General features: G+C 37.0%; 2 protein-coding genes across 4 annotated transcripts in view; one reads left to right on the top strand and one right to left on the bottom strand.

Moving 5' to 3' along the window:
- The window catches only part of LOC148951763 (short-chain dehydrogenase/reductase family 16C member 6-like), a 97,010-nt gene extending 95,267 nt beyond the window's left edge, over window positions 1-1,743 (bottom strand). Inside the window, exon 1 of one of the 2 annotated variants that reach the window (XM_089089322.1) lies at window positions 1,431-1,743. In XM_089089322.1, coding sequence (XP_088945448.1) covers window positions 1,431-1,653 — 223 coding nt within the window. In that variant the 5' untranslated portion in view covers window positions 1,654-1,743. The remainder of the gene's footprint in view (window positions 1-1,430) is intronic. The other variant, XM_089089321.1, reaches the window with a different exon arrangement.
- An 8,013-nt stretch (window positions 1,744-9,756) lies between these two features.
- The window catches only part of mei-W68 (meiotic W68), a 76,718-nt gene continuing 69,030 nt past the window's right edge, over window positions 9,757-17,444 (top strand). The window contains exon 1 of one of the 2 annotated variants that reach the window (XM_089088709.1): window positions 9,757-9,917. In XM_089088709.1, coding sequence (XP_088944835.1) covers window positions 9,763-9,917 — 155 coding nt within the window. In that variant the 5' untranslated portion in view covers window positions 9,757-9,762. Of the gene's footprint in view, window positions 9,918-10,150; window positions 10,165-17,444 lie in introns of those variants that run through there. The other variant, XM_089088710.1, reaches the window with a different exon arrangement.

Genomic DNA, 17,444 nt, shown 5'->3' with positions numbered 1-17,444 from the left:
TCTATCTATTAGTGCTTTAGAAATATTTAAAAAGCTTTTAAAATAAAATTTTGGAAAATTTTGAGTTAGGGGGAAGGGGGATTTTAAAACCCTCTTCCCGTGATATAACGTGTCCTCTGAAGTCAATTCTGAAACTTGTAGCGCTCTATCTATTAGTGCTTTAGAAATATTTAAAAGCTTCTAAAGTAAAATTTTGGAAATTTTGAGTTAGGGGGGAAGGGGATTTTAAAACCCTCTTCCCGTGATATACTTTGTCCTCTTAAGTCGATTCTGAAACTTGTAGTGATCTCATTATTATTTCTTTAGAAATATTAAAAAAAGCTTATTAAGTAAAATTTTGGAAATTTTTGAGTTTGGAGGGAAGTGGGATTTTCAAACCAAATTCCTGTTATATAACCTATTCTCTGGAGTCGATTCTGATGATTTTAGAACTCTATGTCTTAGAGCTTTAGAAATATTTAAAAAGCTACTAAATTATAATTTTGGAAAATTTTGAGTTTTGGTGGAAGGGGGATTTTCAAAACCACGTCCCGTGATATAACGTGTCCTCTGAAGTCGATTCTGATGTTTTTAGCACTCTATCTATTAGAGCTTTAGAAATATTTAAAAAGCTTATAAAATAAAATTTTGGAAAATTTTGAGTTAGGGGGGAAGGGGGATTTTAAAACCCTCTTCCCGTGATATAACGTGTCCTCTGAAGTCAATTCTGAAACTTGTAGCGCTCTATCTATTAGTGCTTAAGAAATATTTAAAAGATTCTAAAGTAAAATTTTGTAAATTTTGAGTTTGGGGGGAAGGGGGATTTTAAAAACCTCTTTCCGTGATATAACGTGTCCTCTGAAGTCGATTCTGATGTTTTTAGCACTCTATCTATTAATGCTTCCTAAACATCTTCCTATGACATAATTTGTCCTCTAAAAAGGATTAGGTTATTTTTACTGATCTCTCTTGTGAAATCCTTTCCCTAATTAATACAGTTTAAATGGTCTTATCAACAGAGTCGTTTGGCATGTGCCTGCTACCCTTAAGGGTAAGGGTGTCTGATAAGGCAAGTGTGACATCACAACTAACCGGGTTTCATATACCATAAAGAAAGTCAGCATGGTTTGAAAATTAAATGGCTTAGGATTTAAATAGGATTTTGGAATATATTTTAATGAACAAGGTTAAAAGCAGAAGTTGTGTAAGGTAAGCAGTGATTTATATTTATAATAGTAATATAGGATGAAATATGAGTTAAAAACAACTAGTAATGTGCAGTAATCCACCATTATATAGAGGGGGGATGAGTGGAGGTAGGTACTTCAAAGTACCTTCCCGGGACAAACCTTAGCATGTACATCCATCCCTGAAAGTTTCATTTTCCTAACCCAACTCCTTTCCAAGATAGCCAAAAGTAACTAAAGTAGAATTTTACCAAAATATCTTACCTGCTTTATTGACATCCCAGGTAACAACAGTTGCTCCAAGTTTAGCCAGTTCAACACATATCATACGACCTATACCACTTCCCCCGCCAGTGACTAAAGCAATATCCCCTTCAATGGATTTTGATTTAAATTTTGATGGAATTAAAGATATTACAATTCCTTCCAGCGTATAATACAAACACAACAGAATCGAAACAACCACATCAAGAATTGGATGTCCCATGGCTACGTCGGCTAGCTGTTTCAAACTGGAGCCACGCCAGACTCAAATTTGAGATAAACGCTAAAAATGCCAGATCTGATAACCTTGCACTATTATTTGATGTTTCCAGACTAATCTTTATTGGAAATAAATCCCCGATAGCGAGCCTTGATGACGAAAAGCTTCGTAACACTTACCCTTCGCTCCAGGCATTATATAACAAGGGGTATGCACTCCGTCACAGAGGGTGGATTCCTGTCAATTGATTTATAATCAATGATGAGAAGAGGCAGCGCTTCATAACTCTTTTCTGTGTTTATATCTGGAATTTTCGCACTTCTGAGGTAAGCGCCAAAAAATTGTCACTACTAAAAGGGAGGATCCACAGGTTAATAAGGAGGACCCTCCGCTTCAGTGATTATATAACAAGAGGTCTTTTAAGAAGCAATTACGAAGCGTCGCAGGGACATTAGGTCTGCCGTTTACTCCTATTTGGGATACGAAATAGCGAAATTGTGTTGTTAAATTGAGCGAACAAATAACATAGTGACTCCAAGACAAAATGGCACCAAAAATTTATTTTCGTTTTTTTTATTGATTTTATACGGGTAGCAGGGACGTGCATATGGGGGAGGGATGTGGGCCAAGCCCACTTAAAAATTCTAAACTTTCTGAATTTAAGGGCACTTCTTATTCAAGTTACCAAATTTATTTTATTATTTTTTAGTGTTATTATCATCCCCCCTCCCCTAAAATCCAGCGCGCGTGTCTGACGGGTAATGTTTTATTGCGCTCATGTATAGTAATCAAGATAGGGACAAGGTGCACAGGCTATTTGGCGCCTTTTTATGTTGTTCATAAATATAAGAATGATTTCACTCGAGAATGCATCCCACCCCCTAATGCTGCCATATAATAGCCCTAGGGTATAGGTTTCCACAATACTAAAAAAACCTTCATAATATGCAGCATGTTTTAATTAATCACATTATCATGTTTACTTTCATTGTTATCCGCATTTATAAATTACATTTTCAATAATATTCTATATCCGACAGACCAAATTTTTGGTCTGTCGAATTTCTTTCGGGAAAGGGAGGCGGTAAATTTCGGAAAAATAAAAAAACGTGTGAATTAGGGTAAAATGAAAAATTAAGTAAGGAATTAAGAAAATCTCAATCAGGGATATACATGACTAAAGAAAATACGCCAGGGCAAGCTGAAAGGGTGCAATACAAAGTTCAATTTATTGATTATTTTACAATTCTGCTTTTTTTTGTTACAAATACATTTTTACCCACAATTAGATTGTGCGCAGCAATGTGCGTAGAGATAGGTTTCCCAGCCCCACCCCCTCACCCCCCAACAAGGAAACATGATTGTAACAAGTTTATCAATTTTTAACATAGTCTCATTGTTATATAATTCGGCTGCTTTTGGCGTTTTGACGACTTAAACCACTCTTTTCCCATAAAATAAACCTGGATACGTGTTGGATTGTACTTCATAACTATATAGATCTTACAGCGGAAGAGACTGTAAATTTGCGGGCAAAAATATACACAGGCACGGACACAAGTCCGTGCCTTATAGTCTGCCTTCAGTTTATCTGGCTCCAGTTATCTTATGTACAGAATTCGGCCTTGTTCATAACTCCTTGTAAATTTCCAGTCAAAATTCGCACGAATCCATGTCTCAAACTACCACTACCACTCTGGCCCAAACCATTTTATGTAAAGTATATGGCCTTGGGCATAATTATTTGCAAACTTGCAGTCAAAAATTTGCAAAACTCCATGCCTGAAACTCTGTTTTCAGTTCCTCTAGTCCCAATGATCTTATGTACAGAATACGACGTAAATTTGCAGTCAAAAATGTGCGCAACACTATGCCTCAAACTATACCTTCAGTTCCCTGGCCCGATCATCTTATTATAGGCAGTGCAATAGCGCTGCCTATAAGCAAAGAGCGGTGTGGCCATAATATATTATTATTATTTTTTTTTTTTTTTAGACCAGTGCACTTCGTATAGAAGGAGTTGTCGTAGAAATATTTAAAGAGGCTCATTCGATTTGGAATTGAAAGGGCCAGTGCTCTTTTTAATAGTCGAAAGTTATTGGACGGCAACCAGCCCCCTTCCACCAATCATTTCCCCAAACACATCCAATCAAAATTTTGAGATAGCCTTTTGATTCAGCGTAGTTGATAGATCCGAAAATTATATCTTTGAGGATAACAAACCCCCTACACTCAGGTCAAGGGTTGTCAGTTATGCCTTGGGGAATATGAAGTTTGTATGGAAAGGGTGGACGTATAAACCTCGGGAGGGGGCTTGTTTTATTCGTAATCAGAAGTTCTAGTGCTTTTTATAAGAGTCAAAGTGAACGGAGGGCAGCTACCCCCCCCCCCCACACACACGTCGTATTGTCCCAAAATGCACCTGATATAAATTTTGAGATAGCTGTTAGTTCAAAAAGTAGTCCAATGATCCTAGGCAGCACAATTGCGCTGCCTAAGTAAAGAGCGATGTGGGAACAATGGATTTTTTTTGGACCAGGTCACTTCCTTTAAAAAGGAAATGTCGTAGAAACTTAAAAAGGGGCTCATTCGATTAGAAACTGTACGTTATTTTGCCCTTTCTAATAGTCAAAAGTGATCGGAGGGCAACCAGCCCGCCTCCATGCCCATCAAAGTTTTGAGATAGCCATTTTGTTTAGCATATTTGAAATATCCTGCAATTATGTCTTTGGGCTATAAGTTATAATAGTTGTTTATGGAAAAGGTGGTCGCAAGAGATTCATATGTGGCTCATTTAGTCGGAAATCAGAAGCCCTAGTGTCCTTGAGTTAACAGTGATAAAAGTGCAACTAGCTCCACCTCACGTCTTCTTTTCCCCAAATGCATCTGATCGAAATTTTGAGACAGCTATTTTGATCAAAATAGTCTAAAGATCATATAGAAAGACCTTCGGGGTCGAAACAGCCCCTCGGACCCTGGGGGCAAGGGGTTTAAGCTATGCCCCGAAGGCACAAAGGGTTATATGGAATGGGTGGTCGTATGAACTTTGTATATGGCCATTTGATTTGAAATTGGAAGTTATAGTACTCTTTTTAAGAGTTAAAAGTGAATTGAGGGTGACCAGCCCCCCCCCTCCCATGACAATCATTTTCCAAAACAAAAATCCAATTAAAATTTTGAGATTTCTACTTTCTTCAGCTTTGTTGAAAGATTCGCGCCTTTGGGGACGTCAATCCTCTTACAGCCCCTAGAACAAGGGCTGTAAGTTAGGCAATTCATTCACTGTTTACATGTAGTATATGTTATTGAGAAAGGTATGCATGTTTGGCCTTTACTTTCCAAAAAGACAAAGAAAATTCAGGTGGTCATTTCAGAGCCGGTCGAGGGGAGTGTTGAACTAGATCAAATCACGTCATGTGAATACGGGCTGTCAAAAGGGTGTAACTCATGAAGAACTGAGTGTATAAATTTGGAACTTTCAGGAAGTGATAAGGGAGATGATCAATTGACCCAAAAGGTGATATTTGTACGCTACTACAGCTACTAAAGCTACCACCATTACTACTGCCTCCACTACTACTACTACCACCACAGTACTTCATTTAAAATAGTAAGGGGAAATTTGAACTAAATCAAAAGACACTGTGTGCATGCAACATCCACACAAAATAGTATTGCCGATATTATTGCAGCGTTTGAAAGATGCGACTCTGAAGATGTAGATGTGCCGGACTTAGTGATAAGGAACGCGAGTGAAATCCCGATAATTCCTGTTTCGGCATATTCCATGCTTAGTAGTAAGGTAAACGCCAGTTTTAATGAATTATGCGCTTTGTCAGAAAAGATTCAAACCCAGTCACCTTTCCCCTCCGCCTCTCCCCCTTAAGTTAAAGATAAACCTACGTATGCAGTAATGGTGAAAAATATTCCTTCTGATTTAAGTGATCCGGGTTAGCGAAAAGATAAATTAGATAGTTTTGAAGGTCATGAAGGCATTTTAAGTCTAAAACCTGACATTCAGAATAAAAAGTGGACCGTAGTTACTCTAGATAGGCAGTCAACCGTACCCCTTGCCGCCTCAGCCTCTAAGAGCCTACCTAATGTTCAAACCAAGGTCCTTAACAAAAAAGCACTTGATATTGTTCGGGGTATCCCTGAAAATGTATCAGAATCATCTCTAAAGGAAAGCTTACCGGGATTAGCTCGTGCTGTCAAGATATTTTCGTTTGGAATTTTGGATCAGCTAGCACTGAAAAATGCAATTAAGATTGGTCTCTGACTTGTTTATGAGCTTTTTCGTGTTGAAATTTATCAAATTACCGCGTCGTTGTTTCCGGTGCCAAGGGGTAGATTACCCTATTTCTAGATGCCCACGTTCTCCTGATTTACCAAAATGCTCCCGCTATGCTGGGGCTCACGAAAACACCACAGAGAATCCTTGCTCAGCTGCTCCTGAGTGAACCAATTGCGGAGGAGATCATGTTTCCTTTAGTCTAAATGGTCGGTATTGAGAAATGCACTTGTCAAGACATTATGATGACTTCTCTTTCAGCCTTAAGTTTTGTTTCTCTGAACATTAACAGTACTTAAGATAAGGATCTGCTAATCGACGAGCTGCTAAATTTTGATGTTGTATGGAGTACGACTTGTATTAGATGCCCTAATTGATCGGAAGACCCCTTCAAGGAACATTTTGTTCCTGTCAGGTTCTCTTTCTTCAATCTTAGCCAAATAAATTAGCACGCTGATGACCTTGACCTGAAAGGGATACGCCAAAAAATCGGTTATCTATTTTCAACTTGATATTCCGTAGCATTTCTTCATATTTATATTATGTATATATGATTTTTATATATGATAGCTGTTAGAAATAAGTATAATTGTAATCTGTTTGAGTCTAATGATCTATGTCTTGCGGTAATACTTAGTGGTTTTATTGCTGTGGGTGTTTATATGCCTACAAATTATATAAATGACCGATCGAGTCAGATGTTTGCGTCTGCCTGCTCGTCATTGTCGAAACTACTTGAAAGAATAGGTCTTACCCGTAAAGCTTGTGTTATTATGGGTGATTTTAATGCGAACATTAATAACAATACCATTGGTCACTCACAAATGTTAAATGCTACATTGCCGTAAAATTTCTATTGTATGCAGAAAAATAGATCGTTTACCTATTTACATAATAGTGGTAGCACTTCTGATCTCGATTTTGTGTTTACTGATATGGGGGATCTCCAGCGGCAGATAGTAATGTTTCTGACGACTTTCTTTTAAGTGGCCATTCGTATCTTGAGTTTCATCTACCACTCAGTTCTTTTGAGACATATGCTCCCTCTAGACCCAAGTGGTTCACTAAACAGAACTGGAGTCGTATTGATATATTTACTTACCAGATGCTACTTGATTCGTACTTAGATAAGATAAGGGTTCCGTTTCATTTGCTCTCGCGGGTAAAATCTGACCGGCTTCTCCATTTCGATTGTTATTTGCTTGAATTGGTGCATAGTATGTGCAGATTAGTATGTGCAGATTAGCTTGAATTGGTGCAGATTAGTATGAAAATGGCTGCATCCGTTGCAGTTCCGTCGGGAAAAATATAGCTGAATAACTGTTCGAGAGGCTGGTCAGATTTTCCTGGTTTGAAGGTTGAAAAGTCTCGCCATGTGTTTTGGAGACAAATTTTGGTTGATTGTGAAAGACCACGTTCAGGATGGGTTTTTAAAATTATGAAGTCGAGTAAACACCAATATCAAAAGAAGGTGAAATCTTGGAAAAGAAGTCGGGTTAAAGAGCTATCGCGGGAAATAAAAAATAATCCTCGTCAGCTATGGCGAGAAGTGTCTAAACTCATCCGTTCTTTTTCGTCAACGCCTGATAGCATTGAAATAAATAGATGGTTTGAACATTTTTCTTCAATTTTTGCGGCTGATCCTCCATCATTAGAAAGTAATTTCCGGGACATTCTGATGCAGCATTTTGATCGACTAAACCAATACAGTAACTGGCTTACCATTACCTCGCCGTGTGTTGAATCTTTTGTTCGTCCTCTTCCTTTAGGAAAATCGCTTGGGGCAGATGATATTCAGCCGGAACATCTGAGGTATGGTATCCCTAAACTGTTTGGTCACATAGCTTTATTGTTCCAAGTAATAGTATCGCAACAGTCTGTCCCACGAGGCTTTTGTCAGGGGGTCGTTAGCTGTATACATAAGAAGGGGAAAGAACCTAAAAATTTGCTCTTCGTGCATGCCCATCACTATTTATTTGGTTCTAGCAAAGTTATTGGAGAAGATACTGTGCCCTATAGTGGCAGTGCCAGCGGATGTGGGTGACAATCAGTTCAGTTTCCGGTCCGGTCTCGGTGTTCAGGATGCACATGCAATTTTTATTTCAATTGTTGAAAAGTTTAAGAAGCGAAAAACTCCGTTATTGGTCTACGCAATAGACATGTCTAAGGCGTTTGATTCTGTCCTACATTCACAAGCAGTCCTGTCACTGCTAAGGGCAGGAGTTGATCCCTTTGTTTGTAAATGTCTGTGGCAATGGTATTGAAAATCTCAAGTAAGAATTCGGTCTGCAGGACAGCTTTCTGGACCTATAGCGATACGTAAGGGTGCTAAACAAGGCTCAGTAATCAGCCCTGTGATATTTAACAATGCAGTACGTTCTGCGACAAGATTGGTAGAAGATCTTTTGATACAAGATGGAATTGATGCTAGTGATCTATATAACGAAAATGATCTACTTTTGATAAGTGATAATTTAGAATCTTTACAGAAAGCTACGAATGCCGTGTCGTCTAAACTTGGAGATATTGGGCTAACATTAAAGCCGTCTAAGACTGAATTCGTCGTTGTGAACGAAGAAACATTGCCAAATCGTGTTGTTGATGTTTGCGGGAAGACACTTCTTCAAAAGAATAAGTTTGAGTATCTCGGACTCCGATATAGGAATTCTATCAAAGTATGCTAAAAAGAATACTAAAATCTAGTTATTGCGGCACTTAAAGAAAAACTGCGGAAAACTTACGGCATGCTAGCACAAACTAAAGGTCAATTTTACAAATTACGCTCGGTCGTCTCTGTAACGCCATGTTCGCGCCACAGGTAATTTTTAACCCCTTTATGGAATTGCTTTAGTAAAACTGAACGTAACCAAATTCGTTCCAATTTTTTTCGGCATTGCAAATATTTATTGGGAATTCCCATATGGTTCAAAAACTCTTATGTTTCGCAGAGGTACTATATTTTCAAGATAAGTAACAAAATGGATGAGTTGTCTACCCGTTTCAAAAGTCTAAATAGAACAATCCACGACTTTCCATTGGCTAGTCTTGTTCAGTAAAATCGTGATTTTGATTGTTTTTCTCTCTTCCATAGTTATCGCGCTCCTTCAAGCATTTACACTTTATTCGTATGAAGGGTTGAAATAAAAATATTATTATTATATTCCAAGCCATAAAGAGATCAAAAACAATGAAATGGCAGATAATTTTGCAAATAAGGCAGCAGATATCCCTCCCCCAAGAAATTTAAGGACGTTCAATTTTAGAGAGGTCGTTAGAGCCCAAACAAAAATTGCTTGCCAACGTTTTGTGCATCCTCCTCCCAAATCTAAGAACTTTAATATGCTCTACTATAAACAAAAAGCTGGAACTATTTTATTTAATGCTGACCTTTTTAAATGGGGAATCCTCCACACACCCCTATGCAGAAATTGCCATTAAACTTCGGAAAATGCACAACATGTTCCTTTGAATGCAACCCAAGGGATCAAGATTCGAGGAGACTGAGAAATTACTGTCATCAACTGACGATCCCCATATCGTTTGATGCTCTTATTAATTGCTCTCTTTCACATTATTTGGAAGCCACAATCTATAGGTTGATGATTATGATCCTAAAAAGATGCCACAATTACTAGCAGCACGCTGACTGTAATCAACTAGCAGATATTCTTTGGAATATGGCTAGAATATTTCATAACCATTGAACGTTTTCCTGGCATTTCATAGAGGTGAATGGACCTCCGACCCGACTGGATCCACAGACCTCGCAAAGCTATTAAGAAGAAATATTATGAATTATCTGCCATCTATTAAAACACGATATGGACGAGATAATTACAAGCTTAGAAAGTTTAAGACGAAAATTATTAAATCAAGAGAGCATACACAAAATAATTTTTGAAAATCAGATAAGTTTAGAAAGACCAGCATCTCAAAACGTTTCTGTCCGGCCCCTGCATGAGCTTCCTGATAAAAGGTGAGAAAAAAACAGATTAATGAAAATTTTTTTAGAAGACTTATGCGGCAAATTATTTGAAATTTAAGAACATGTCAAAAAGGGTCTAATTCAAAGCTAGGTCTATCAATGAAATCCAGTTTCACATGAGTGGCTACAATCGAATTATTGATGAAAATAGTATCTGAAATGATTTAAAATTTAGATAATAATAGAAGGAAACATGACAATCTTATTAATAGAAACGTGCTGCATATTACAGGCTAAAGTAAGCATTCCATTGATTTGATGTTTTCTTTTAGGTTTTATATAGCCTACCCTAGGGATATCTCCGGGAAAATTAAAGCAGGGACATGTATTATAAAAAAAACCATGATTTTTGGAAAGAACATAAAATAAGTAATCTAATGGCACTGTTAGGTTATATTTTACTAGCAAGTATCCTTCAGAGGAGCTCTAACACCTATATGATTCTGGAAAACAAACTTGGGTTAATATATATAAGATTCAATGCTACATTTGTAGCTGACAGCATAATTTAGCTAGGATGAAGGTGAATAGGCAGTAAATTTCTAGGTGGCCCTATAATTTAGCTAGGGTGAAAGTGAGGACATCATTTGATGCCTTTTTTATGCTCTTTCATAATTCAATAATCACTTCAGGTGCAAACAGCATCTTGAGCCCTTAAAGGGGCCCTGAAGGTATTTTATATGAATTATGAAAGTGCATAAAAAAAGCATCAAATGATGTTTTCACAGTAAAGTTATACCAAATCATATTATTGAGTTAGGAATAAAGTGAATGCACCATTCGATGCCTTTTTTAATGCTGATTACAAATATAATAATCATTTCTATCGGAAATAAATTTCAGCCCCCCCCCCTATATATGTCAATTCCGGGGTAGGTTAGGTGTTAGAAATATAACCCCTGAGCTGAGTGATATAGGGGGGGGGGGGCTGAAACTAAATTTCGTTAGAAATTATAAATATATTTTTAATAAGCATAAAAAAAGGCAACGATTGTTATATTAAATTTATACGTAAGTAAATAATATTATTTGGTAGAACTTTACCATTTTCACTTTCATCCTAGCTAAATTATATCACCCACTGCAAATTTACCATGAACTTCACCCCTCCCCCCCCCTAATGTGCAAATATATAGGCTACCCTGAAATATTGACAGCAAAGTTTTGAATTGCAAAATTCAGTGCTATTTTTGTCAACAGCATTTGAAAAACTTGAAACAGTAAGAAATCAGTTTGAATTGAAAATCAAGTATTTTGCATGTTAGGTTATAACTTCTTTTTGTGGTTACAAAAATGAAATACATTTGGGGCCCCTTTAAGAGCTCAAGATGCAATTTGCATCAGAAGCTATTATTGTATTATCAAAGAGCATAAAAAGGCATCAAATGATATTTTCACTTTCATCCTAGCAAAATTATAGGGCCACCTAGAAATTTACTAAATAGGCTATGTCATTTGATGTTTTTTTTTTAAATTATCTTTAACTTCTGGGGGGAATTATATTTTGAGCCCTTAATAGAGCCTCAAATGGTAAAAATAACATCCATAGCAACCAAAAGTTTAAAAACATGTTTCTGAAAGAAAATGTCTAATGAGGAAAACTTTCATTTGTAACTGATTTAGAAATGGTAATCAAATCCTTAGGTTTAATAGTAAATTGCTATTTTGAAAACAAATTTGCAGAAATTTTTAAAAAGAACCTAAAACTCTTCAAAAATGACATCACAGCAAAACTGACATCATTCAAGGGGTTTCTGGCTCTTTTTAAAACTTTCTGCAACTTTTTTTTCATAATTATATTTTATAATTAAGACTAATGAAAATAATAATTACCATTCCTGAATAGCTACTAAAGGATTTTTTTTTGTAAGATTGTTTAAACTTTTGGTTATTATGGGCTGTTTTGAGCCCTTTAATGGCTCAAAATGTAATTTCCCCCAGAAGCAAATACTGAATTGTGAAAGAGCATAAAAAAAAGTTTAAGTGATGCATTCACTTCCATCCTAGATAAATTATGCTGTCTGCAACAAATTCTCTGATTCCATAACTGACATAAGGACAAGGTGAATGTACTACTTGATTCCTTTTTTATGCTTTTCCCAAGTATAATATTCAATTCACTTGCATATTCATCCTCTCCCCCTGAGGGCCAAACATAGCCCAAGGATTATAATGTATTATAGGTAATTATTTGTTGGGGGAAATAAAACAGTCTTTCTACTTTAGTAATTCAGACAAATAAGCACTTTAGTTAGGCCTTGACCCTACTCACCCATCCAATCATATTGGGAAAACAGTATATTCAAGCACAATCACTAAGAAGAAGGGTCCATAGACATGCAACATTATCATTAGTAATTGAAAGCCATCATAAAATCCAAAGTAAACACACCTCAAATCTGATGAAATATTCTGAAGTGATCACCTTCCATCAGGGCTGCTCAGAGGGATACACACTTGCTAATATAGGTTTTGGCAATTTAAATTCCTGACCCAGGCACAGCAGTGCACCTACCATAAGATCTTTATGACATTCTTGTGATAGGTAAAGCTTATCAAATACATGCATATTATTAAAATCATCAAAAAATACATACAAAATGAGATTAGATGTATCCGTGTCAGCTACCTAAAGAGCCTGAAAAACATTTCAGTCCTATGTACCAGAAACCCCAGGTGTGTTAGAAGATAAATTGATATATTGTTTTCACAATTAAAATTTAACAGTTTGTCAAGCTGGCATGGATACTATATATATATATATATGAAACAACCCCAATAAAAAAAGAGAAATTACATAAAAATGTCCTATAATATTACTTTATAAATTTTTGCATGTTTTTTTAAGAGTACATTATATTAAAAACTAAATATTTTAGATTACCAAGTTATTTCATTTGCAGAAAAACCTCTCAAGATCAGTTGTGGCTCACTCCAGAAAAAACACACATCTACCAAACTTGTGCCAAAGCCCAAGACACTCCCACACATGACCCCTCAGATATGTAGAGAACAAAACCAAAAAAGCCAATACTGGAACAATTACTGTAAAATGGGGAAAGATTATCACTATGAAAAGTTTGCAAAGGCTCAAAATAAACTACAATATCTCACTAAACAACCATATTCAAACTTTGAGTCCAAGCTTGCAGATGATAGCAAGAGAAACCCCAAAAGGTTCTGGAACTACGTATCCAGCAAAGATCATAGTAGACATTCAATAAAGAAACTAATGAAATCTGATGGCATGAAAACTATTGACATACAAGAAATTGCTGAATTACTCAACAAGTAATTTGCATCAGTGTTTACTAATGAACCTGATGGCCCTCTCCCCAAGTCCAGCATACAGTGTACCTAACCTTATACCCCCTATCATGATTACTCTGGGGTCATTTACAAAGCAACTTGAAGTGCTAGATGTTAATTAGTCATCAGGGCCAGATAACATTCACCCAAGGCTCCTAAAAGAACTGGCTAATGAGATATCAACTACACTGTCATATATTTCAGAAGTCCCTTGACTCAAAGACTGTGCCTTTGGATTTGAAGAACTCTTACATTACACCAGTATTTAAGAAAGGTGACAAGACAAATGCTAGAGAATTATTGGCCAATCAGCTTAACCTCAGCTGTAGCAAAAACCCTGGAATGCATTGCAAACACCAAAATTCTAACACATCTTCTGTCCAACAGTATACTGTCACCAGACCAGCACAGCTTCCTTTCCAGAAAGTCAGTTGAGACCAACTTACTTGAAACCTACGTTATCATCACTGACCTTCTGGAGAGGGGATTACCTGTTGACCTTATTTTGCTTGACCTCACCAAAGTGTTTGACAAAGTGCCCCACAGATGCCTTAGGGCCAAATTATCAGCAGTTGGCATCCACAATGATGTAGTAGAATGGGTGATGAATTTCCTGACAGACTGAGAGCAGCAGGTCCCACTTTTCACCAATAACATCAATAAAGTATTCTTCAAACCATGTGATGTTGTCAGGGGAGTTCCTCAGGGTACTATCCTAGGCCCCACCCTCTTCTTCATTTACATAAAGGTATGACAAAGGAAGCCATAAATAATATCATGCCTTATGCTGATGACTCCAAGCTTTTTGGACCAGCCATTCAACAAAGCCTGCAATCAGACCTCCAGAGAGTCCAGAAATGGAGCAGTGAATGGCTGCTAAAGTTCAACATTAATAAATGCAATGTCCTCCATTTTGGCAATAACAACCCTCACCACCAGTATACCATGCATGACCAAAAGTTGCAGTCTGATATTCAGCTACAAACCAGTTATGAAGAATGAGACTTGGGAGTATTTGTTGATGAGCAACTGAAGTTTCATGGGCATTGGCAACAAGTTGTGTTGAAAGCTAATTTGAGTCTAGGCCTGCTGAAATGCACTATCACCAGCTGCTCCCATACTGTCTTTCTGAGACTTTGCAAGGCTATTGTTAGGCTATTCTTGGACTTTGGAACATGTCTGCCCCACCTACAATCATGACACCAGAATAACTGAAGGAGTTCAAAGACATGCCACCAAATGCATCATGGGTCTGCAAAATATGCCATATGATAAGAGACTGGAGCACCTAAAAGTACCAATGCTGGTCTTCACTTGTTGGAGATGTGATATGATGCTGACCTAAAAATATAATAGTCAACCAAAAAACACCCTCCTCACAAAACATACAGGTCATCAACACTAGAGGACACTCACAGAAGCTAGCAGAGCAAAGAGTGAAGACCAGAATACACCAAAACTTTTGTACCAAGCATATTTCCAACAACTGGAACAACCTCCAAGACAAAACATTGACTGCACCCACTAGTGCCTCCTTCAAATCAAGACTTGACAAAAAATGAAACAAAAAGCCATGGAAATATAAGTGGGACAGTCCATCTCTATAAGCTGCCAACTAATGCAACATCACTGGGCCCATTTCATAGTGACGTTCCAAATTAACATCATTGACGCGGAGCAGAACAGATCCAGCATGGACCTTATTTTGCTCCCAATGGCGAATTAAGGTGAATAAAGAATTTGACATCTAAATTTGAAATCTGTTTAATTACTGTGAACTCTTGCATATCTAACTAATTCTGAGTAAACAGCTGAGTATGTGATGTTGAAATCTAGCAGTATGTTCATCTTTTAGCTAGAAAATTAATTAAGAAGACTAAAAATTACTCAATTACATCCCAGCATCTGCCCCATAATGGGACCAGGTATAGCCCATGGCTTTATATGAAAGTTTGCTGATTTGTTTTTCAAATGGGCTCTATTTGATATTATGAACAACATCCTGGTAAGAAATAAGCCAAAAAAAAGAAAGTGGTAAATCCACACAATCTGCAAATAGCTTTAGGCTATATTTAACTCTATTATGGCCACTGATGTGCAAATGTAATTGCAGGGATTTCCGTATTGTATTTGGGGAGTGTGTTGATTGGGAAATTTGAGCAATTTTCTGGCATTTTTTTCAAATAAAAGTTGCATGTAACTTGACTCAATTGAAGTTCCAACTCACCTATGTACTATTGACAAAGTTGAAAAGTGGCGAATTTAAAAGATTTATGAATTGTTAGGCTTATTAGACTTGATAATGTATAGACTGATGAATGAAAATTTCTTCTGGGTTTCATCTGTTTTGGTGGGATTTTTGAGCTGAAAAATCTCTTCCTAGTTAAGTTATTCATTGTGGATTGCCTTCCCAATGTAGCATAATATTTGTAGGCATGAATATATAGAGAGTCAGAGGTAATAGGCTTGGGATACTCTGTGCAGGATTTTGACTCTTGTTGACAGCAGAGCATTGCTGAGTGTAGAAAACCATGTTGTGACCAAGATGGGGCCAGGATTGCACAGGGCTTGAGTGCTTCAGGATTCGTTTCTTGTTTCTAAGCCAGCTTTAGTATTTTGTGCAGACCTGGGAAAATGTGTTAGTCCTAAGGCCATAATAGTTTCAGAGATTTACAGAAAATGGGAATTGCAACTTAGAATGTTAGGATATTAAAAAAACAACTATTGTATTGACATTTTGGCTGATGAATTCAGATGCTTCAAACTGGACTTACTAGGAGTTTCAGAAACTCATATCCCAGGGGTAGGACACACAAATTTAGTTGATATAGAATTTATTTACTCAGGAAGGGTGGAGTTCATAGGCAAGGAGTAGGGGTCCTCACAAAACATACAGGTCAACACAACTCTAGAGGACACTTGCAGAAGCTAGCAAAGCAAAGAGTGAAGACCAGAATGTGCCAAAACTTTTTTGCCAAGCATATTTCCAACAAGTGGAACAACCTTCAAGACAAAACCGTGACTGCACCCACTAGTGCTTCATTTAAGTCAAGACTTCACAAAGAATAGAACAACAAACCATGGAAATATAAGTGGGACAGTCCATCCCTCTCAGCTGCCAACTAATGCAACATCACTGTGCCCATAACACAATGACATTCCAAATTACCATCATTGATGCAGAGCTGAACAGGTCCAGCATGAACCTTATTTTGCTCCAAAGTGTGAATTAAGGTAATTAATTAATTAAGGTAACAAGGAAGCTGCCAAGTATGTTTAGGTTTGGAAGGTATTAATAATAGAATGATAGTCACTCATTTTATGACTAAAAAGTGCAGGGTAACAGTCATAGTAGTACATGCCATGTAGGTTGACTGATGGAGATAGTAGTGACTCAGATAAATTTTACTTACAGCTACAGGAAAAAGTAGACTGGGTCCAAGATAGACACATGGTAAATTTATTCCGGATTTTAATGCCCAGGTCTGTGTTGGCCTCAACTAGCTTGGGGCTGAAGTGAACTGTTAGTTGTAGTAGTTAAAAGGCACATCTAAATGGTATATGTATATTTTGGCTGGTGAATTAATTGAGAAATCAAAGAAATTACCCAAATTGCATTTTGGACCCTGCCCTTCAATATGACCTGATATAGCCCGAGGTTATATCCAAAAGTCAGCTGATTTTTTTTTTCAAATTGGCTTGATTTGGTATTATGAACCAATTGCTGATGGAAAATAAGTATATGGAAAATATGCAATCAGTAATATTTTGTATATAGCTTAGTGTCTAATTGTGGCCCATCAGGGTGGCTAGGATCCAATTGTGGTGGCAGTGATTACCGTGTTTTTAGAAAGAGCATTGGATGAAGAGTCTGATGGCATATTTTGTCTTTTACTATCTGATTTTCATCCTATAAGTAAGCCTAACCCTAAGATTAAAGCATACTGCTACTACTTTACTAACAACCCAGTGTAGCACCAAACCAGATAGAAAAAAATATACAATCTGATCCCTTATTCAGTATTCTTTCCAAGTATAATCATCACATTTGTCATAGTTGCATCCCAGCCTCCCCCCTGATGAGGCCAGGTACAACCTTTGACTATACATAAAGGTTTGCTTTTTTTTTTTTTCAAATTGGTTTTATTTAGTATTATGAAGCAACTGCTGATGAGACACAACCACAAAAAAGGCAAAATCACAAATTCT

The sequence above is a fragment of the Artemia sp. Qi Xiang Cuo genome, chromosome 5 (assembly GCF_049724085.1).
Source record: "Artemia sp. Qi Xiang Cuo chromosome 5, ASM4972408v1, whole genome shotgun sequence".
In the NCBI taxonomy this organism is placed as follows: Eukaryota; Metazoa; Arthropoda; class Branchiopoda; order Anostraca; family Artemiidae; genus Artemia; species Artemia sp. Qi Xiang Cuo.
The sequence above is the reverse complement of the archived record's forward strand: the minus strand, read 5'-3'. Positions and strand labels throughout refer to the sequence as shown.